Source organism: Protomyctophum parallelum (assembly GCF_964188405.1).
Source record: "Protomyctophum parallelum genome assembly, chromosome: 3".
NCBI lineage: Eukaryota > Metazoa > Chordata > Actinopteri > Myctophiformes > Myctophidae > Protomyctophum > Protomyctophum parallelum.
The window spans coordinates 27982810-28006647 of record NC_139698.1 but is presented as its reverse complement, the minus strand read 5'-3'; the positions used below and the strand labels follow the sequence as shown (position 1 = coordinate 28006647).

Sequence of the window (23838 nt, the reverse complement as noted above, 5' to 3'; positions counted from 1 at the left end):
CGTCAAAATAAAGACTACTCCAGTGAGAAAATAACTAGAAAGAGGCAATTCTGGGAAATTGCAAAGTGTGGTTGCCTACATCGCACCCGTCGAAAATGGAATCGCTTTTGGCTCTGCGTTGATTAAGCCACCCTCGACATGTGATTCATATTTGGGATGGATCGGACATTCCGTGCGTGAATTTTGGCATGTTTTGTAAAATAGGCCCCTCCCACTAACTTCGGAAGACGATTACGGCCGAACGATACAGAAGATCTAAATTCTGACTGTGCTGTTTTAATCGGATAGGTCCGGAGATCATGTGTACCGACTTTTGTGAGATTTGGACAAAATCTGTAGGAGGAGGAGCAAAAAGTGTGTTTTGAACAAAATTCAAAATGGCGGGAAATCTATCTAGACGCAAATGGGCGTGGCCTATATGGGGAGATGCGTCATGACCCAAGGAATCCAGGGAAAAAATATTTTTGATTTTACGACCTACGGTTCAAGAGTTATACCCCAAAAGGTAAAGTTGGCTGTTATAGCGCCACCATGAGGCAGAACGTTATACTTCTAAGGTAATTAATTTTAGTAATTATTATGAATCTCTCCTCCAAGTCTTGTAAGTATAGCCCTTACGGTCTCAGAGGAAAAAATACTTGAAAGTGAGTTTTTGCATTTTCCCATTCATGTCTATGGGGAAATTTAATGCACTAATTAATTCATATCAATTAAACTATCCAACAAATGTCTTATCCCAATACACGCACACGATTCCCGATGTAGCCCGTCGTTTTGACATATGGCTCGAGTGCATGCGACAAAAACTGTGGGAGGTATAATGCGTCAAAATAAAGTTTATCTATAATAAAAACATAAATAATAATAATAAAAGGTCACAAAAACAATAGTATGGTTGCCTTCAGGCAACCACACTAATAATAAAGTGTCACAGTTACAAGAGTCTGGTTGCCCATTCGGGCAACCACACTAACTAGAAAATTCGCAATTTAAAAAAATTGCAGAGTGTGGTTGCCGCAGTGGCTTACATATGCCCCTCCCACTAGTATTGCCAGCCAATTACAATTTCAAGTCACACCTTAGATCATGCGTAAGTCATTCGGAGGGGATTTAACCCCCGAAATTCATGTTTTTGCGACAAACGGTTACATTTCTCGCATTTGCGGCGCCCCCTATGGATGAAAATGGAATTGCTTTTAGAACTTGGTTGATTGAACCACCCCGGACATGTGATTGAAATTTGGGATGGATTGGACATTCCGTTCATGATTTATGGCATTTTTGTGATATAGGCCCCTCCTACTAACTTCGGAAGACGATTACGGCCGAACGATACGCACTTTCAAAATTCTGCGGCTCAGTTTTAATTGGATGGGTCCAGAGATCACGTGTGCCGATTTCTGTGAGATTTGAACGAAATCTGTAGGAGGAAAAGCAAAAAGTGTGTTTTGGACAAAATTCAAAATGGCGGAAAATCTATCATGGCGGAAATGGGCGTGGCCTATATGGGGAGATGCGTCATGACCCAAGGAATCCAGGGAAAAAATAATTTTGATTTTACGACCTACGGTTCAAGAGTTATAAGCCAAAAGGTAAAGTGGGCTGTTATAGCGCCACCATGAGGCCGACCTATAAAATTATAATTTTAATTAATTTTAGTGATAATTAAGAAATATCCCTAACAGTTTTGTAACTATAGTGATTACAGTCTCCGAGGAACAAATACTTTTATGTGAATTTTTGCCTTTTCCCATTCATGTCAATGGGGAAATTTAATTCACTAATAAATTCATATCAATTAAACTATACAACATTTCTCTTAACAAAATACACGCACACGATTCCCGATTTTTCTGGTCAATTTGACATATGGCTCAAGTGCGTACAGCGTACAGTGTGGGAGGTATAAAGCGTCAAAATAAAGACTACTCCAGTGAAAAAAAAATAATAATAATAATAAAGTGTCACAGTTACAAGAGTCTGGTTGCCCATTCGGGCAACCACACTAATTAGAGGCAGAGCGCATATTATATTCAGACAGACCACATTGCTGCATGCACAAAAGACGTCAGCTTATTACAATAAAATAAAGATATGCGCTGACTGCACTGCACTCTCAACTTGAGACAACTTCAACAAATATTAAATTAACAAGACCACATTGCTGCATGCACAAAAGACGTCAGCTTATTACAATAAAATAAAATAAAGATATGCGCTGACTTTACTGCACTCTCAACTTGAGACAACTTCAACAAATATTAAATTAAATTAAAACTCACCCAGATATGCTTTTGAAATAAAAACGAAAATAAAATAATCCCATAAAACGGAAAATAATTAGGCCTACATTCAACATTCTATTCCTCCTCATCGCTGCTGTCCTCTTTTACGATCTTGGCCTTGTCCTTCTGGTTTTCGTGGAGGAAGATGAGGGTATCCACGTGCTCTGGGTGAAGGCTAGACCGCTGTCGGATGATTGTATTCCCGGCCAGAGAGAACACCCTCTCACTGGGGGTGCTGGTAGCTGGCACAGCCAAGTAACGTTTAGCGAGTTTGGCTAATCGCGGGAATTGCTCCTGGTTTCGGGACCACCACTTAAGAGGGTTATTCATTGTGGGAATGTGACGAGTCGCGAAGTAATCCTGTATCTCCTCGGCTGGAGTGGAGCGACCGCAACTCTCATCCTTCCCGCTTTCAAAATGTGGACCGAAAAGTTCCTCAAAGTCACTTTCCAGTCTGGACCTTTTTATCACTGGGCGCGGAACAGCACCATCATCCCCAACTTCAGCTTGGATATTCCTCTCGTCGTCATCATCATTTTCACCTGCAATGAAAATGAATAACGCTGATTAGTTTACTTTTACATAACCACATGCAAGAATAATTGCAGCCAAATTGTATTTAGGATTGGGCCTACATTTCCATAGTCACCAAGATAATTATTATAGTTTAAAAAATGAAGAAATAAATATAGAAATAAAACAAAACAAAAATTTGTAGGCCTATAATAAATTAACAATAACAATTAAATGTTTTTAATTATACATAGTAGAGCCGACTGTTATAATAGCAGCATGGGCTATTGTGACAAAATAAGTAATTCCACTGGACAGAATTATTGATAGACTTATTAGACTGCACTATAACTATAAGGCATTATAACATTAGGCTACCTGCGGCAACAGGCGGCAGCTCGGCGGCGGCCTCCTCGTCTCGCAGCAGCTTATGCAGGTGGTCGCGGGCGTCGTCTCTCTTGCTGTCTGGGAGGAACTGCAGATGGTGGAAGCGTGGATCTAGCTGACAGGCAATGATGGGAATTGACTCTGCCAGGCCATCGGACTCAAGTTTGAAGCGAGTTACCAGTTGTTTTTTAACGGTGGTTTTGAAGTGGCGGATCGCACCCAGGTCCTCTTCCTTGACACAGAGGGTTTGGTTGACGGTGTTGAAAATCACGGGATAGAGGAAGGACAGGCCAACATGCAACTCGCCACACATCAGTTTGGTAGCCTTTGCCAGGGGAGATAACACAGGAATGAGTTGCTCTATCAGCTCCCAATGTGATGCTCGCATCGCGAGGGCCTTGGCTACACTTGGCTTTGTCACGGACTCATCTGCCAGGACAGACTGGACGGGGATCCTTTGCTCATGTAAGCGTTCAAGCATCATGAAAGTGGAGTTCCACCGAACCGCACAGTCATTTTGGAGTTAATTTTTTTTGGGCATTTTGAGGTCATGCTGTTTTGCCTTCAGAGCGCAAGTTGCCGTCGATGAATGGCGAAAATGACTCACGACACGTTTCGCCAGCTCCACGGACTTGGCGATTTCAGGTAGGACTAATCCAGCTTTTATTGCCAACTGTAGAGTGTGCCCTGCACATCCGAGGTCTGTTGGCGACAGCTCACACATCTCCAAGGCCAGGTTCATGTTTGAGGCATTATCATGCACCGTACAAAACGCCTGTATGTCCCACTCTTTGATTATTGCAGACAGGCGAGCAGAGATGTTGGTAGCTGTGTGTCGCTCTGTCATGAGGGAGGTAGTCAGGACTCTAGCTGTCATGGTCCACTCATCTGTAATGTAATGGGCCGTTACCGTGATGTAGGGCTCCATGGTTGAGGACGTCCACAGGTCCGTTGTTAGCGACACACTCCTGCCTTTCATCTCCTCTTTAATGCTGGCTCGCACGGAGTCACTCTCTCGGTTGATATTAGCCCACAGAGTTTTGTGGCACGGGGCTGTGTATTCCGGTTCAAAAAAATTCAGCATCGCTTTGAAGCCTCTCCCTTTCGCTATAGACAAAGGTCTGGTGTCTTGGACGATTACATCCATAATTAAACCTGTGATTTGCCGTTTTCTTTGGTCTGATAGAGGCTTTTTGGCGTAGCTGCTCATTGACGTCTGCACTGGGCGACTAGTATCCCCCTTACCGGCATGCTTGTTGTTGAGATGGCCGAGCATACCGCTTGTGTTCTTGTGGTACGCGTAGGTCGCCTTACAGAGTGTACAGGACACCGTTTGTTTTTCCTCATCTAATGTGAAGTATTTCCACACTTGTGACTTTTTATTTTTCGGGGTCTGCGAGCTGGTTTCACCTGCATTCTCTCTCTCCGCCATTGTTGTTTTCGTCTTGTCACCTTTCTCCTTATTTTTCCCTCCACCGTGCTAAGTTCCGCACTGGCGCACTCTGTGTTTAAGTTTTCCCTCCACCGTGCTAAGTTCCGCCCTCTGTGTTTACGCATGAGGTGATTATTGGTAAAACCAGGACACACTATCAGGGTAAGCCAATCAGGTTTTGCATTCCGTGTCCCACACACACAATCGCATGAAAAAAGGGGAGGAAAAAAAAAAGAAAAAAAGCTCAACTTTCGACTCGCGCTGCTGGCGAGTCGACTCGTGATCATTTATCGATAAATCGATAAATCGATTTTTTGATGAATGCCCTAAAGTCCAGTGGAACACTTCTTTTAAGTAATGTATGGCTTCCTTGGTGTAGCGGTCTATGCTCTCGCCTCTTAATTTACTTTTGCATGTGGAAGCTGGTTCGAATCACGCTCGCGGCAGGCAACATTTTATTATATTTAAAAAAATAGCCGTATTGAATTAATACATTATTTGATAGGCAGGCAGACAGGCAGGCGGGCGGGCGGGCGGACGGACGGACGGCCTGCCTGCCTGCCTGCCTGCCTTTAAAAAAAAAAATAATTAAATAGCTGTTTTTTTAAATCTCCTCTCCTCACCTGGGCCGCTCAGGTATAACAGACAGACAGACAGACAGACAGACAGACAGACAGACAGACAGACAGACACGCAGACAGACGGACAGACGGACAGACGGACAAGCAGCCTGCTAAAATTGCATTCAGACCGACCGGCCGACCTATAAAAAGACCGGCTGACGGTGGTTAACGACCGACGTGCCGGTCGCAAGAAATGGATTCTGCCCTCCCTCTACACTATAGAGTGCTACAGTATGTGTACAATTTTAATGCTTATGTATGCTTCACGTCGCGGTACCGCGCCCAGTTATCCCTAGTGCCCACCTATCTAGGTATCCTGTGTCAGAGTGGGCATACAGTTTGCTGTCCTGGGTGTAATGTGGCTGCTGTAAGGTGGGCTCTGACATTGTGCTTTTGATTTCCCTTGCCTGTAGTCATAATAATAACGTCTCATCTCTAGTGGTACAGTAGATGTGCCATATATTAATATCACTGCACTACTTAAAGGGCCACTTCACCCCTTTTGCAACCAGAGCTTATTTTAATGATGTTTGGAAGACAAGAAACACTTTCCTGGGGTTTTTATGTGGGTAATATGTGTTCTTAGATATTTTAGTATTTCAAAGTGCCTGTGATGTCATGGACACTGGTCTCACTTCTTTCCTGGACTACATGTTGTCTCAGTAAGACAGCCCTCCACCCAAGAGGAAAATTAGCAAGAGGCACGAAGTCTACTTTACTTCCCGTATCTGCGTGAAGGGGGCGGGGACAATATTAGGAGACGGGACAAATGTTGGAGTCTATTCATTTCCAATGGGAGAATGAACGTGAACACAGTTTATGAACCATTCCTTAACTCCACGGTCACTGAACTAAATGCTGGACCCAATCATCACAAGGCATACAATATTTCCAAGATATTCATACTAAAATGGCTTCTTTTAGCGAGACAAATCAGGAGAAAATCTACTTTGTTATCGACCTTTCTTTATCCCTGCAACAAACTCTCTCGAGATTTGAGAGGAGTCTGGAAGCCTCTCTCTGGAGCAAACCACGACTACTTAGGAGACCATTTGTAGGATTTGTAGTCCATTGCACCTCTAGTGGCTCCAATGAAGTTCGCCCATCTTCATAAATAGACCATCTTTGCCTTCCCTATCCACAAGGTGGGGTGAGTGCAGCAAAGCATTATGGTAATTGTAGTAATCCAACAGTGAGACCAGTGTCCATGACATCACAGAGACACTTTGAAATACTAAAATATCTAAAAACACATAAACCACATACAAACCCCAGGAAAGTGTTTCTTGTCTCTCAAACATCATTAAAATAAAGATCTGGTTGCATCCATTACAACCAGGAAAGCATCTTTGTCATTATAATTTAGCCATATTTTGCACTTTGTGCAAATCTTTGAATATAATTATATACTGCACATTTTCAAATTAAACATTTGCGTCTGGGGAGTAAATATTTTGAGATGTGGGGGTCGGTGGCTAAATACATATCATTTTGGGGGTCCTTGACATGAAAAAGTTTGAGAGTTTATAGAAAACATTTGTAGAATGGGCCTCAGAATAGTGATACAATGTACTGTCTCTTCCCTTGAAAAGCTTTTAATAAAATAAGGCTTAGAGAGAGATGAAGCAGGTATCCCTGTCACCCTCCAGTAGTCCAGTACATACATACATTATTGTATCAAATTGTGTTGCATTTTGAACGTGTTCCTCAGTCATGTTGCAGGTCCATGATGTGATCCGTGGTCAGGCAATGCCCTTCTGATTGTTTACTGTCTTAGGTGCTATTTACACGAGGATGGTGTTCATAGAAAACGGCAAAAAAGGATAAAGTATCGTTTGCCGTGGTCCGTTTAGACGAGAACCGTGTTCTCAGGAGGTGAAAATGCAACAAAGTGAAACCACCTTCCAGAGTGGAAATCTTTGAGAACGCTGTTTTATCCCTTCTCCGTGTAAACAGGCAAAACGGTGAATCCGCAAAACTTATGACATCATGGCTCACGTTGGCTCACAGCGCATATGTTTATTATGTTGATGCAGAGCCATATATGATATAATGGAGTTCCTGAACAAGCCTCCCTCCTCGCCTACAAAGTGCTGCTCATTAGCGATGGTGAATGTAAAACCATGATGTAAATAAAAAGCCTTGTGATAGGCGGCAGCCGCGGCAGCAGCGTTTATGTAGCCTAATGTATTATAAAATATATAACCATCCCGTGGCGCGCTTTGCCTGCATGCTCTGGGCTGCCTGTCAGCCCAGAGAAGTGTGCGGCACTGGTTTTTTTGGCAAATCTAAGCCAGCAAATGTAAGACTATCTCTTCAAAATAAGAGTACCCTCTAGAGTGTTTAAAAAAAGTTATTTGCACATTAAAACTACAAATTAAGCATTTAAATGATGCTATAAGACACACATTGTTTCTGTGTTATTTAATTACTTATTTTTACACAGAAACATAATGTGTGTCTTTACAATAACTGTAATGTAATAATAATACTAATAATGTAATGTAATAATTATTTAATTAACGACACTTTTATTCTGAAAGCAACCGAATGTCTTAAATTTGCTAGCTCTCAAACAGGAAGTTCTAGATTTACCAAAAAGACGGAGCCGTGTTGCGCAGAAGGGGTTCTTCTTCTTGTACGTGGGTGACTGCTCTATTTGGCAGCCCGTTATCGCCACCTAGCATAATAGCACATTATAGCATAACGTGTGCGTTCTCGTGTAAAGGGTAAAAAAAATTAGAACGCAACGGGACTTTGCCGTTTTATCTGGAGATGGTCGCCGTCTAAATGAGGCCTCAGTATATATATATGATACGGTTGATGATGCTGCGTCTTTGGTCGTGTAAACTAATTTAAACTTTTAATTTGATTTATTTGTATTTGTTTATCTTGTCCATTTTTTGTGCCCATGCATAATGTCCATGCATATGTATTCTGTTGTTGCTGTTGTTGCTTGTGTTTGATTTTTTTTTTTATCATAAAAAGAAATTGTGTTGCATATTAAACTACATTTAAAACATCATAGATTTATAGCAGAGGTGGAAATAAGTACATTTACTCAAGTACTGTAATTCAGACATACTTTTACTGGAGTATTTCCAACAGTAAAAAAATATATGGACAGCTTTACACCATTGGTTTCTACAGGCCTATTTTTCTCAGCGATATCAAATCCGAAATGCAAATGCTGTTGACTGCAACCGTAGCGAGGGCGTGCTCGTTCACCTGGTTGTAGCTGCAGTTCTTCTTCCTGCACTTGCTGCACTGCAGCATGTCGGTAGAGGTGCCTCCGGTCTTGGCCATCTGGTGCTCCCGGATCGCCTCCTGGGTCATGACGTTCCTCAGCTGCTTCAGCTCGTCACTGGCCATGTCCTGGACGCAGGGAGGACGGGGGAGGGCAGGAGACGGACAATGCGGAGTGGAGAGAGTATAGCAGAAAGACCGTGAATGAATGAGACCGCTACAATTAGGCAGTCAAATCTGAAGGAGGTTTTGTGCCAGTGACCGACTCCAACAACAGTCACCCAACAGTCTCTTTCAATCAGTTGGGAGTTGCATTATTGCGTTGATTTCAGCATCGCTGAATTGAGCATTACTGTTCATTCTTGAGTTAGTCGAGGGATCCCAAATTCCACCAGTCCACGTACTGCACCTTGGTGACAGTTTTCAATGTTAGTGTTCTAGGGTTAACAAGTTCAGCACATGTATGTACAGGAAGATGTGGTTGAAGCCGCAGCCTGTACCACAGCAGTCATGGTTGCGTTTTTTCCTTGCTTTTTTACAAAATGAGTTGCTAATATTTCCTCCCCACACATTTCTTGTGTGTGTCGCTGCTGTTGTATCTGACAACTCACCGACCAGCTTGGAGCCTCCACCGGGAGAACGTGGAGCCTCCCTCCTCCTCCCGCCCAACTCTCCCTGCTACCCAGGTGACGCCCCAGCATGTAGGATTACATGCAGTAACAATGATCCAACTCCCTGGCCGGCTTCCCTCCCCCCGAGCATGGGCCAATTGTGTTTGTGAATAGACGCTCAACAAAGTCGGTGGATTCAAACCCCCAGAGTCTGTGTTGGTGGGCATTCTACTTTACCACTGGGCCACCCGAGCGCCCCGCAGCTCGGCTCTGACGTACCTCAGCGGTCATGCTTGCGAAGCGACTCAGCACGATGTATCCTGCCAGGACGTTGCGGCGCAGCCCAGGGTTCTTGGGGTCCTTCAGGTTGCTGATGCGGCTCCGCACCCTGTTCTTGTATTTCATGTCGGTGGCTTTGATCTCCTGGTAGATATGTGCAGCCTCAAAACAGGATGGGAGTTAAGGCTGCATGAAAGACCCGAGTGGCAGTTAGTACAGCAGCTAGTGCAATAAGCAAACTGCTTAGTTGCCTTAGTACACTTAGCACTATTATACAATTATATCAAATTATACATCAAATTATACATCAGCTTTTAACTTCAACTCCATCCATTATAGGCTGCGGTTGAAGGCAAAAGCTGATGTATAATTTGTTGCGTGCCAAGAGTGCAAAAAAATGTTTTAGAAAAAAAAGAAAGCTATTGGAGGACATTGGTGCCAATCAAGTATAAATCAGTGAATATGTCGAAAGTGGCTTATTGTTGGTTATCAGCCAGCCAAGCACTGGGGGTGTCTATCATCCACTTTAAAGGTATATTCAGTGATTTCACTTAATTCAAATATCACTTATTTTTTTGTTTTGTTGTGATAATCCTCCCTACTATAGAGTGTGCTGGCCATATAAGGAGTTCCTCCCTGTCCCCAGTTAACCCCTGGGGGTCAAAAAACCTTAGGTTTCGTTTTTGACTCTCTATCCTGATTGGACGAAAGGCTGGGTCCCACAGCCAAAAACGAAACCTAAGGTTTTTTGAGTGAAATCACTGAATATACCTTTAAAATGTGCTATTGACACTGGGAGATGGATCGCTGTGTACTTACACATGTCTTAGTATGTAATCAAAAGAGTTAAGTCTAAAAAGACAAAAGAGTGGCCGCACACACTGATAGCCAAAGTGCCGATTATTTATTTGGATGCAGACTACTCTGCATCCAAATACATACATCCAAATAAATTGTAATCGGCACTTTGGCTATCAGTGTCAGGGCCACTCTTTTTTTGTCTTTTTAGACTTAACTCTTTAGTTACAGTGTTAGTATGTAATCAAACCACGCTAATCATACACTGTGTTGGCGGTATCCAGATGAGATAGGTATATAAAAATAAAATAAAACTTGTGATTCAATGGCAAATGTCTACCGACTGAGCTACCTGCGCACATGGGCTAATATCCAGTCCGTGGTACGACAAACTTAAGCTTATCATATTGCCTCTTCTATAAAGTATGCCTAAAAACAGCCAATTTAGTATAATTTAGTGTTTTCTGTATATCGTGTATATTATCATCACACTCCTTGTTCAGGAGCTACCGCCTAACAGAAAACAGCAGAAGTGTGTTTATGTATTCAGTTTAGCAGATTGATTGACGTGCGATGTAGTATACAGCATATAAACCGTGTGATCATCATATGTGTGACTAAGGCCTGCGATTAGCACAGCCTGTTCAACAACACAGTCAAAGGATATGATCCTCAATCTCCACAGCCATACTTTGACACTTGGTGCCAAATTCTTTGTAGTTATCTATGGAAAGGACAGAAAATAAATTATTTAATTAGATTGGTATTTATCCCTGGTGTGGTGGTGATGGCTAATTCAATGTAATTAGACCCTGAGTTGGTGTAACTACACACCTGCTGGACGTCGATCCAATTGACATGTACAGCAGTGGTTCCCAACCTGGGGGACCCGGGATTTTTGGGGGTCCCCAGGTGATTGTTTTCTCACTCAACAGTAAACAAACCAAGTGTATACATACAGGGTATCTGGACATTTCTACAGTAACAATTTAAAAACATTTAAGACCCTTTTAATACCGCTAAACTGAAAAATAAGTAAATATACTAATAATATCCAAAAGTAAACAACAAATGATACTGTAATAAGGGTCAAACTGTCAGATATTACCTATAGTCCGGCAGCCAAAATATTGTCTATATACATACATTCATGAATCCACTTGCTGACCGGCTGACCGGCTGTCAGCATTGAGCTTTTTTTTTCTAGGGGGATATGTGACCATACCATTAACATCCTATATAAGGCAAGATTTTCAAATTTTTATATAGCATGTGACATGTCAAACTAGGGTGAAACCCCCCTCATTTGACATGTCACATACTGATTCTGAATCCATTCCAAGCTTTAGTTTTGCACGAAAAACACTCCTTGGGCTAAAAATGTCAAGTTCAACTATGATGGTACCGTCTTGCCCTCTACCCTCTACATGTCTGTTGGTTTTGCCACATGCCACCTGCCCGTGGCTTTGCTGGGGATTCCTCCCACCCTCAGGGACTCAGTCAGGCATTAGATGGTAAAGTACAAACACGTCTATTGTAGAGACAGGGCAAGATGATACAAGATAGAGCACATGGAAATGGTAGCCGTAAAAATCTAATACTGTACATCGTGTGTGCGTGCGTGCGTGCGTGCGTGCGTGAGTGAGTGAGTTACCATCCAGCCACTCTACCCCTGAGCTACCGCCGCCCTGAGCGAGCGTGTGTGCTTCCGTGTGTGTGTGTGTGTGCGTGCGTGTTACCGTCCGTGCGCAGGGCAGCGGTCAGCATCTCAATGCATTTGTCTCTGACGGAGTCTCCAGTGGCGAGGCGCAGGGACAGCGGACCCCCGGGTGAACTGAAGCCGGGGGACGTGGGGCTGGTGGGGGTGCTGGGCGTTTTGGGTATGTCCACTTTCCCTTTCCTGCCAAACGAGAATGACCGAACCTCACGTTACTATACAAATGAAATAGTCATTATTTGATGATTTTACTTCAGTTTTTCCCCCCCTACGTTAGATGGGTTGTTAAATGTTGAGTCACTTTCGAACTCACTTTAGGATTAGGGGATTCACCAACTAGTTGCCTTCACTAGACGACTAGAATAACCACTAGTCGACACTAGGGTAGTAGTCGAATTAGTCATGGATTTAAATTATTATTATTATTATTATTATAATAGAGGGTATGCGTGTGACATCATAGTACCTGGAAGTTATGCGGGAACGCCCACTGAGTGGCAAAAAACTACTTTATGGCCTTGCCAGCCCATTCATCCAAACAGAAAAGTCCTGTCTGATTGCATTAAACAATGTTAAACTCACCAACATTGCAGCTGTACGAAACGCTTTCTATCTGCAAAGTTTTAGTTTCATAACAAATCACCATAGAAACGTTATGTATGTGCTACTTTCTGTCAAGAAATGCCCTGCATTTGATTATTTTTCTAAGTGTCAGAGTTTGAGCTTGTTTTCAATAACACAACATTTTGCTGCCTCATGCATTATGTGACATTATGTGATTTAGAAACAGGTGGTTGAGTGATTTCCAACGAGCGCTTCCAAGCTCCAACACTCCATGCTGCTCAATGTTTTGCCACTCAGTCTAGATGATGGGGGCGTGATGGGAAAATCATGCCTGTGCATACTCTCTATAGCTGTGGAGTTTGGAGTCAGTTTCAATATTTGTAAAACCCACACAGATTTAAAAGATGTTCAATATGATTTATATAAAAAAGTTGAAACATGGAGATATACTGTATGCCACACACTCCAACTTGTCTTTCTATCTGCGATTTGAATGAATGGATGGATGGATGAATGGATTAATACATGCTGAGGTGAAGACTCATTTAGATACCTGTCCACGCTGTCCGTTGATGGTTTCCTCTTGTCCACGCTGTCCGTTGATGGTTTCCTCTTGTCCACGCTGTCCGTTGATGGTTTCCTCTTGTCCACGCTGTCCGTTGATGGTTTCCTCTTGTCCACGCTGTCCGTTGATGGTTTCCTCTTGTCCACGCTGTCCGTTGATGGTTTCCTCTTGTCCACGCTGTCCGTTGATGGTTTCCTCTTGTCCACGCTGTCCGTTGATGGTTTCCCATGTACAGAACCCAGGTTAGAGGGCTTGGAGCCATGAGACTCTCTCCTGGTGTACAGAACCAAACATCATCAACACCGTCTCTGTCAGACTCATTAACCCATTTAGACCTGAGGCCGATTTAAAAAAACTGTTTTCTGAAAAACCCATGTTTCTATGTCAGTGGTTCTCAACCTTTCCATGTCAAGGACCCCCGGAATGATCTGTATTTGGCCGCAGACCCCCATCCGAAAATATGTTCTTCCAGGTACGCCTCAGAAGCAAAGATTTGAGTTAAAAACGCTCTGAAAGAATATATATTCAAAGATTTGCGCCACATTTTCACGATTTTTCAAAAATAGCAGATGAGCTATGAGCTTGTAGATCAGCTATTTTTCAATAGCTAAATTAAAACATAATGCTTAAACAACAAAAGGGGTTCCCGTTCAGAATGAGTTAAAAACCCATTAAAACTGGGAAGCTTCTGTTTCATTTTAGATTTTGGTCTAGATTAGATTTTAGGGTGGAACCTCATATGTCCAAAACTGTTACTTTTCAGGATTCAAATTCAAAAGTAGCAGATCTACAAGCTCAAAACGTGTCTACTTTTGAAGCTTTTGTATGACGCTTGTGTCAAGTAGGCCTCAGGTCTTAATGGGTCATCATCATCATCAAACAACATCAGGCTAAAGAAGGGTATTAGTAGTGTTTGTTGTACCTCTCTCCTGTCAGCTTCTTCGCTGGGGGTGAAGTATCTTTCTTTGAATCAGTGGACTCCCTCCTGAAATAGTTTAGCAAAATGTTTTTTTTTTACTTACTTATTTGATCTTATAGCCTACTGTACCATCTACCATATTTCTCTCATACCATATTTAAACGATGTTCAATATGATTTATATAAAAAGTTGAAACATGGAGATATACTGTATGCCACACACTCCAACTTGTCTTTCTATCGGCAATTTGAATAAATTAATGGATGGATGAATGAATGAATACATGCTGAGGTGAACACTCCTTTAGATACCTGTCCACGCTGTCCGTTGATGGTTTCCTCTTGTCCACACTGTCCGTTGATGGTTTCCTCTTGTCCACGCTGTCCGTTGATGGTTTCCTCTGCACGGAACCCAGGTTAGAGGGCTTGGAGCCATGAGACTCTCTCCTGGTGTACAGAACCAAACATCATCAACACCGTCTCTGTCAGACTCATTAATCATCATTAAGCTTCTGTCTCAGGCACCCACACACATACTCACTTAAGGAAGTGGTTCGCACCACTTAAAAAATACAAATAAAAACTTATTTCTTTTTACAGGCAGGCAGGCCAATAGGCGGCAGGCCACCAGGAAAGGTCCGGGCGTGCTGCCATTCTGCCAGTGATCATTTCACTGTACCTGTATCCTTTTGCCAGCATCATTCTTGTGAGAGCAACAAAGGGTTGTGTAGTTGTTGGCTTGTTTGTGTGTGCCTCGACGAAGCGGGCGGTATAGTTTCTGCTAACTGCGTGCTGGTTGTGGTGGGCTAGTCTGGGCCAAATTTGCGCCCAATTTGGCCCAGTCCAGCCCCGGTTTTAACTATCTGTCTGTGTCCCTTTTGTGCCCATACTGAGATCTCTGTAGTATGAAATAGTACCCATTGTCATAGCACCCATTTTAACTGTCTGTCTGTATCCCACATGGAGATCTCTGTATCTGTCTGTCTGCCTGTGTCTGAAGAGTGCAAACTGACTGTGAAAAGTGGACATGTTAAGTAATCAATTGGCAAACAACATCAGGCTAAAGAAGGGTATTAGTGTTTGTTGTACCTCTCTTCTGTCAGCTTCTTCGCTGGGGGTGAAGTATCTTTCTTTGAATCAGTGGACTCCCTCCTGAAATAGTTTAGCAAAATATTTATATACCATATTTCTCTCTTACCATTGTATATTTTTCCTCCCTTCTCATAATTATAATTATGATAATATTTTGCTATTGAGCATCTGTGATCACGGGAATGTAGTCTGAGCACTATGGATTTGCCCTGGCAGTACGTCATATTTGGTCATTGTAGCCAGGTTTACACACTGGTGTCATGTGCTAAAAATAGGCAATTTTGTAGATTTGGCTATTTTCGGCATTGAGAAACCTTTGTACGATGCAGTATAAATCAGGCTTTAATCATCTGGCGTATGGCATTTTGTTTTAAAATGCACATTTTGGTCATGGGCGATACTGTATGGCCAATTTGGAAGAGCCAATCTTGGTGGGTAAGAATGTCAGCTATGATGCAAGCGTTTAAAATGCAAAAAACAAAACAAAACCAGTCAGTACCTGTCTGACTTGGACTCGGTTGAATGGCGTTTCACAGGCTGGCTTGGCTTGGAGTCAGAGGAGTCCTTGCTGCATCACAAACACAAACATCAGAGTTAAAAACCTGTTGACAGTGCTGTTTTTTATTTGTTTTTTTTGTGCACTTTTTTATGACATTGTTGAGCACAGATTATTGTGCAATAATCAGTTTAGCTCGTTTTCATTGTCCTCGAGGGCACTTAGTGGTGGAGCGAAGATAATAAAGAAAATGCCATAGGCCTATTATGCCTTCCTGCACACCTGGGTTTGTCTTTCTTCACTTCCAAACTCGTCTTTTTGAGAGACACGGGTTTAGAGTCAGATGAATCTTCCCTGAAAACAGGAAACATTTGCATGTGTGTGATAAAGGAGAAATTTAACGTATGAAAATAACAGAACAGAATCACACTCATTTAAGTATGTGTGCAAATACAAGGAATGTGACTTGGTGAGCTACAGTTCACACCTGTCCTATTATTTGCCATATGATGAGTAGTGAAAATAGCCAATCTACATGCTCATCGCATGCAATGCATTGTAAGCTAATTTTGTAAGCTAAAGCTAATTCTCAAAACAATTTTGTACATTTCTTTATTAAATTATTTTTAATTTTGAAAATAAACGTTTGGAAAATTCTTAACGTTTGCTGATGACATGCAGTTGAAAATACTCTGATGCCAATTTGTTCTGTCGTGTGTAAACAAATGCCTCGTGTGCAAACATCGCCCCTTCATGCCTGATCACAAGCCAACCTTTCTTTCTTGGCTTCTTCTGAGTGCTTTTTAAGCACTTTGCTCTCCGACGAGTCTTTCCTGCAAACAGGAGAACAGCCTTAGCACTAAAAGGCTCACACAATCTGTATTCTTCCACATCATCCACACATCCACACCAGCCACAAATATTGCATCGCAGATAGCGTAGCAGTGGTGGAATTATACCTTCTGTAAATTAGTGCCAGAGAGCTGCAAATATGATATATAATCTGATGTTTCATTTGACCGTGTTTTGTCAGTATAAACATCACCTCAAATGCTACATTTAATTTATAGCTTTGAGACAATAAGTACAGTACAGTACAGTACAGTACAGTACAGTACAGTACAGTACAGTACAGTACAGTACAGTACAGTACAGTACAGTACAGTACAGTACATGACAAATGTATTGCACAAACGTTATAACCTCCAACTCAGAGCCAACTCAAGCAGAATCAACAATCCGAAATCATATAGTCCACAACACTTCCCGAGAGAACAATTCAGTGTTTGACTTTCCTAGTCACCAAGTGATGAAAGCAAAGGCGCCACACTGCCCAGACCTGTCTTTGTCTTTCTTCACGTGGTCTGACACCGTCTTCAATGACTGGGATTTAGAATCCGACGACTCCTTTCTGGGATGGCAAACAATAATGACAGAGCTCAGAGTAGAACAAAAATAAGGCTTTCAGCCACAATAAAACAGCCCCCACTAGAAAATGACAGATTCCACTCTCAAAAACGCACTTCACTAAATCACACAAACAACATGCTTGCAGTCTGCAATGAGAACACATGGCTGTCCTGACCTCTCTTTCTTGACCTCCACTGAGGGGCGCTTTGTGGGAGGAGGGGGGTGAAGGTGAAAGGGAAGAGGAGCGAACGGTGCGTTTGGATCCGGAGGCTCTTTTCTAAAAGCACATAGATGAGTACAATGTATAAAAGTCATTTTCCTCCACAGTGCTGCACAATATGATACTATAGCACAAGTAAATAAGCAAAACTTCCATAAAACGGAAACACCTTATATTGCACGGTGTTGTGTCAACTACAGTACAACTACAGAGTTGATGGTGGGTTAGCTGCAGGCACATTACTTGCAGATGCCTGACCTTGGTGGTGGAGGATGAAGATGCAGAGGAAGAGGAGCAAAGGGAGCGTTTGGGTCCAGCGGGACTTTCCTGAACAGAGACAGCAAGAGACTCTTTTGAAACCACTTGACCTTTAAGCCCATCCTTCAACAACCGTGCTGTGTCGAGTGCAACGCACTCCATGTCTTTCACACAACAACTACCATACTGTACTGTGTACACACTTCACAGGGGCTGACCTCTCCTTCACTTCCAGTGACAGGCGCTTGGCGGGAGGAGACGGCCTCGGGACGTTGGGACGAGGAGAGGGGTCCGGGACGTCCTTCTTCTCCTTCCTGAACAAAATGTCACCATGCTCAGTCTGTCGTGCAGTCGTGGGGTTTGCACAAAATACAGCATGCCTCTGTAGTTAAACCTCCAATATTCTCATAAAGACACACGTGACAAAGCCCATCACGCATGCACCATACACAGCAGGGGCCTTCTGCTTATAGATTAGGTTCCTGAATAGATCAATCCTTTCAAATCACAACCCCCCGACCTTTAACCACATGAACCTTAGCGTCCCTGTTCAGGCCATGTCACAATAGGTGAACAACAAGTATTAAACTTTAATAACCAGTCTGTGTCGTGTACAACACAGGCTCACTCCCAATTCTTTCACACAACAAACACTGCACACACTTGAGAGTGGCTGACCTCTTCTTCTTTTTCTTCTTCTTCTTCTTCTTTTCCAGCAAGGGACGCTTAGCAGGAGGAGGAGAAGAGGAGGTGTCCGGAACGTCTTTGATCCTGAACAAAACGGCTACAACACTCAATTGTGCCGGGGTCACACGGAACACAGCATGCCTCTGAACGTCATGCACAGTGCACAGGATACTTCTGACTGGGTCAGGAGTCCAGTTAAAATACTGCAGGAACAAGTCAGTCAAACGTCAGGATTAATTTGTGTCACACTGACTAATAGAGAACCAAGCGATGAGTGAAATGTCATCATGCAGCATTGGCAGACAAGTTGGCCTGTCTTTGCATGCAGTCCTCTCCGCCCAAAAATGCACGAGCATCCTGACCTGTCTTTCTTCACGTCAATGGAGGGACGTTTGACAGGAAGGAGGGGGCGGGAGGGACGACGAGGGGGAAGGCACATGGCGTATGGATCTGGATAGAGGTTGTCCATGACTCCTCTCCTAGAAGGGAACAATTCAGCAGTTCTGAAACCAAGCCCTGCTTGCTAATAGTGGCACAGTAATGCTACAGTGAGTGAAACGGTCGTTCCTGTGTCGCCTCTCACCTTTCAAAGATCGACCTGTGATTGTCGACTGGTCTCTCTCGTTGCGGATCGAACAAGGGCCTCTCTCGCTGCGATTCATACGGGGCTTCGTACGCACGCCTTTCGTTTCGACGATCTTCCGCGGGCCTGTCCTTCCGCTTGTCTTCCGCGTGTCTGTCCACATACCTGCGCTGTTTGGGGTCCTCAGAATTTCTCTCCTTCATGATCTCTTCCACGCCTCTGATCTTCTTCTGTTCTGCTGTCGGGCTTTCTTTGTCTGGCTCCTGCCTGGTTTTGTCACCGTGAAGGTCTCGCGCAGGCCTCTCTTTTTTGGGATCATCTTGTCTTTCGGGTTTGGAGTCTTGAACGGGTCTCTGTCTTTTGTTTTCCTCAGAATGTTTCTCCTTGCCAGTATGATGTGGACGTTTCTTATCTGAGGGTTCCTCTCGGTGTGTTTGTTCCCTGCACCTCTCCTTCCTCACTCCGTCTGTCCTGTCTCGCTTGGGGTCTTCAGTGGGTCTTGGTTTTTTGGGGTCGTCCGAATGCCACGCTTTTCTGTTTTCTGGTACCTCTTTGTTATTTTGGGGGGATTCCTCTCGCTGCGTCCAATCTCTCTCTATGTGTCTCTCCTTCGACAACACCTCGTCTCTCTTTTTGTGTTTGTCATCATTGTGCTTTTCTTTCCTGTGTTTGTCGTCGATGTCGGGGGATTTCGTTTCGGGGTCAGAGTTACGCTGCAATCCCACATCCAGTCTCCTGTCACTGACAGACAAAAGAGCAAATCATTTTCACCTCTGACTATTTCGGCTCATTTCTCTGCCGACAAACACACTGAGAGCATCTTGCACGAGTCGACTAAGAAAAAGAGTCACAGTAAGAAAGAGATAAGATATGGTGTGTGTGTGTGTGTGGATGTGGGCAGGGATGTGTGTGTTGTGCTAAATACAGCCTAAAGGCCTATTCTAACTACAACATGATGTCATGTGATATTAAAGCGACTCACCGCTCACCACTTCTCTCTGTTTTTACTAACCACCGTTTTGGTGGTCACCTTATCACCTAAAACTGGAGCATGAATAGGCTTTTAAACTTTTAGACACAGCTGAGGGTGTGTGTGACATGGCTACCATCTGCAAGCAATGAGATATGAACCAGCCTACTGTTTTAAACAGCTAATCACCCACACACCCATTGTAACTGCCATCCCTGTAAGTTCATTTAATTTGTGGACTCAAATTGTGTGTGTGTGTGTGTGTGTGTGTGTGTGTGTGTGTGTGTGTGTGTGTGTGTGTGTGTGTGTGTGTGTGTGTGTGTGTGTGTGTGTGTGGTTCAGTCAGGACAACTCATGAATGGATGGACTATATATTTATTGAATATAAAATGAGCAATATATTTATTATGGTTTGGCGATTAATTGGATCTGCTTTTTAGGTACTCTGATCAAGCGCATCAGTCCTAACTCCCAAATATAGGGACTCCGAATGCCCCGTACCTAAACAGCAGATCCAAAACGACAGGTGGAGCAAGCAAGCAGGATGAACAGTGCAAACTTGCCGGTATGAAGCTGGAATGAGTGAACCATGTGAATGAAAACGTGATGCTGAGGTGGCCCAATGAACTGCCGCCGGCAACTGCACTGAGTTTCCTGACTGAACTTGCTTTGCTCATGTCTGTGACAGGCGCGACGCTCATTATCTGTTAGTTAAGGTACCAACCTGCCTTCCTTCTCAGATGCATGATTTAGTGATGTTGCCGTGTTGGTAACATCAGTACCGTTTTTAATGTCGTTGACATTTTCGCCCTGAGAACTTGCTGAGTCTGTTGGGAGGGAGAAAAATGATGTTATGTCAGCGTTTCACTCAGCTATGTTTGTGAAATAACCAACTCTGGAGTTGCTAACCACTGTGGGCCTTTTGTTCATTGAACTTAGAGTGAACAGATGGAACCAAATGGGGAACCTATAATGGGTCAATTTGTACACTCTGAGTTACAGACCCATAAGAGTCCAATTGGTTCCAAACTATCAATCAATCCCCCTCAAGGAACCTTGAGGGTCCCCCGGACCCCACTTTGAGAACCACTGGGCCTTAATGCATATAAAATTCTTATAAAAGGGTAATGTCCTCCTACCCAGAAGGCGTTTCCATTCTTTAATGAGGAACTTGGCTAAGGCGACAATCTCCTCATCGGTGCACTGCTTCCTAACACTGTTCACCGACATGCCGATCCTCGTCTCCTAAAACATCACCACCGTAGAGCAGAGAAAAGGCACATTTTCAGTTTAGATCAGGGGTCTTCAACATTTTTCAGGCCAAGGATCCTTAGCTGTGAGAGAGATGAAGCAGGGACACCCCACTACATTATTTACAATTATGTTGCCGTTTAAACGTATTCATGGATTTAGATAGCTCATTGACTATCACCAGTGTTGTGCACATTTCAGACATTTAACCACTTAAACCTTCAATACTTATTAGTACTTCACTTCACTCACACATCGCTCTGCGAGGCGTTGTGAACTTGTAGATCGGCTATGTTTGGCTAATGTTTACCATCAGAATAGGGATGCTGGGGTTCAATCTGTAAAAATATTTACAAAACATTTGTCGGGACCCCTATATAGCTCTGAGAACCCCCTAGGTCCCGAACCCCCTGTTGAAGACCCCTTGTTTAGACCCTTATCATCAGTCAACATAGCCTCGTTAATTAAACTGACGTTCAGTTTTTTGGTAAGTTTAGTTTGTAATGATGGTGTTATTGGTGTCATTTGGTGTCCAAAACTGTGGCCTACTCTACCTGAAGAAGTTTCAGTGTCATATTGAAATCTTTAAGCTCCTTCAGCAGGTCCAAAGCCCCCTCCTGTAAACACAAACATGGGTATTAAAAAACAACATAATCTATTGAAACCATTATCAATATGTATAAACTATGATACTTGATAATTGTGTAGTGTAATAGTGCATAATGTATAGTCCCAGTTGTGTTGTTAACCAGTGATTATTGAAATATATAATTATGATACATTAAAATATTCAAATCTGTTCAAACCACAATCAATCAATCAATCAATAAATAGTATTCAATACACAATTACAAGTAGAGTAGTGTAGTTACATGATTAGTGTATTATGCAGTCCAGTGGTGTAGTCACAACAAGTTTTAACAAGATTATAATTTGTGATTGTGATACTGATTATTACTGTATTATACTGACTAATATACAATAATCACACGTTATAAATACACACTAATACTACACTATGCTAATATCCTCAGTGTAGTATGCACATTACATAATAGTGCAATGCAATCGCAGGAGGAGGTGTGAGATGTCCATAAGTCCATTTATAAAGTGTCTGTGAATTATTAACCAACGATTATGACCGCCAAGAATAATGGCCTAGTTCTTGGTCTGCGGTCTTTACTGGGCTGGCACGACCTTGCGCTCAACCAGCGGCACAGCGCATTGCACACTACAGCACTGTTTGCTTTCACTTAGTTCTCCGTACACCAAGTTAGACAGAAAACAAAGTAAACAATTAACAGGCCAAAAGGTTGGCGGGGGTGGGGGAACAAACATGCTTGCAAAAGTTTATTTATCTCCATGACTTGGTCTTGGTGCAGGTTTTGTAGGTCTAGTGTCCAGCATGCGGTGTACGTGTGTGTGTGTGTGTGTGTGTGTGTGTGTGTGTGTGTGTGTGTGTGTGTGTGTGTGTGCGTGCGTGCGTGCGTGCGCGCGCGCGAGCGTGTAGCCACCTGTTCAACAGTTGTTAACAGCCCTACCGCAACTGTTTGTTGTGTGCACAGGATATAGGTATGGACCTGGCTTTACTATGCAATTTCGAATAATGGCATTAAGAAACCCAACCAAAAAAGGGTAAATAGTGTATAGCTATACATTTAGCAACAACAAAAGTGATTAAAAACATCTAAACCACCGGCGGTGCCGCGGTGGTGAGTTTTATTTAAGTTGCATTTGTGTGCTTTAATATAATTTCTAATTCCTCGTAGCCTACTGCTATCGTGACACCCAGCAGCAGCTATAGGACCCGAGGCGACAACATCAATAAACGCGGACGCGCAAGGCGTCAGAATCTATAAACACCCACCGTGTTGTTCCTAGACACCATCTTGTCCAACTCTTTGGCGATCCGGATCAGGTCTTCCTCTCGCGTCATGATCGCCGCATTGAAGTTATTATTATTGTTATTATTATCAAAAACGGAGGCAGACATGTAGGACGTTTTTGGATCCCGTGCACGCATGTAAACACACAGAGCGCGGCGCGTCTTTACGCACAAACACACTGTAGTTCCATTCAACCGAGGGAGGGGCGTGTCCTGGTGATGGCACTACTAGACTGTTGGTGGCAGTGGCACGGTGGTTCCCAAACTTTTTCATTAAGGACCGCGACATTTTACACTATAGTCAGAGATTCATGAATCTCAAACCGTTAAATTGCAAGCACCCCCAGTTTGACATGCATGTCTATAAGACCCCCATTTAATGGCATTTAATTCTATGGACCCCAATGTATATTGTAAAATCAATATTAATTTAATTTAACTCTGAGACAAATGCTTGTTGTACAAATGCAACCAAATGGAACTTATCATTTGGCTGGGGACCCCCTGGAACTCTCTCAAGGACCCCTGGGCGTCCCCGGACCCCAGTTTGGGCACTGCCTCTACAACACTACACTGTGACTGTCAACGTACTGTCAGGAAAGTGACGGCTGGGGCCCAGCTGACTGGCCTGCTGTCAACACTGCTCCAGTGCTCTCTGGCACATGACAACAACTCGCCTAAATATAGACAATGTGCCGTAGTAGAGACGAGAGAGGGCACCAAAATAGTTAACAAATTCAGTTCGGCTGCGACTTGAGCAGAGTAGTCTGTCTAAAAGGTGCATTGGTCCGGTCCCGGTTTATGTTTAATTTGCTTGCCGACTCTCGTGGAGAGTGGCTGTTCTGCCTATGTTTTTCTGCAAGAAATGTGTTATGCCAGCTACTGTAGGTTACCACTAGAGGATGCTGTTGTCAAACGGTTGGCGTTGGGGATCATGAAATCAACTGTCAAGACATTTTAAGAGAGGGATAATTCAAATACATTTTATCATACCACCCTTTTTTTCCTCAGATTTGAGGCACATATGGGGAAACAATCTCATGTTAA

At 43.2% G+C, this 23838-nt stretch overlaps 1 protein-coding gene across 4 annotated transcripts in view; it reads right to left on the bottom strand.

Annotated features, from left to right (window-relative positions):
* The window catches only part of LOC310855598 (uncharacterized protein), a 28316-nt gene extending 5342 nt beyond the window's left edge, over window positions 1-22974 (bottom strand). Inside the window, exons 1-22 of one of the 4 annotated variants that reach the window (XM_083760667.1) lie at window positions 22774-22974; window positions 21461-21523; window positions 20795-20900; window positions 20380-20482; window positions 18686-19426; window positions 18465-18581; window positions 18079-18186; window positions 17619-17729; window positions 17416-17484; window positions 17113-17214; window positions 16867-16938; window positions 16301-16360; window positions 15810-15881; window positions 15531-15599; window positions 15029-15091; window positions 14252-14386; window positions 13943-14005; window positions 13009-13293; window positions 11914-12074; window positions 10843-10898; window positions 9377-9532; window positions 8469-8615 (exon numbers count right to left, since the gene is read on the bottom strand). In XM_083760667.1, coding sequence (XP_083616793.1) covers window positions 8469-8615; window positions 9377-9532; window positions 10843-10898; window positions 11914-12074; window positions 13009-13293; window positions 13943-14005; window positions 14252-14386; window positions 15029-15091; window positions 15531-15599; window positions 15810-15881; window positions 16301-16360; window positions 16867-16938; window positions 17113-17214; window positions 17416-17484; window positions 17619-17729; window positions 18079-18186; window positions 18465-18581; window positions 18686-19426; window positions 20380-20482; window positions 20795-20900; window positions 21461-21523; window positions 22774-22929 — 3015 coding nt within the window. In that variant the 5' untranslated portion in view covers window positions 22930-22974. The remainder of the gene's footprint in view (window positions 1-8468; window positions 8616-9376; window positions 9533-10842; window positions 10899-11913; window positions 12075-13008; window positions 13294-13942; window positions 14006-14251; window positions 14387-15028; window positions 15092-15530; window positions 15600-15809; window positions 15882-16300; window positions 16361-16866; window positions 16939-17112; window positions 17215-17415; window positions 17485-17618; window positions 17730-18078; window positions 18187-18464; window positions 18582-18685; window positions 19427-20379; window positions 20483-20794; window positions 20901-21460; window positions 21524-22773) is intronic. The other 3 variants (XM_083760669.1, XM_083760668.1, XM_083760670.1) reach the window with 3 other exon arrangements.
* Between the last annotated feature and the right edge of the window lie 864 nt (window positions 22975-23838).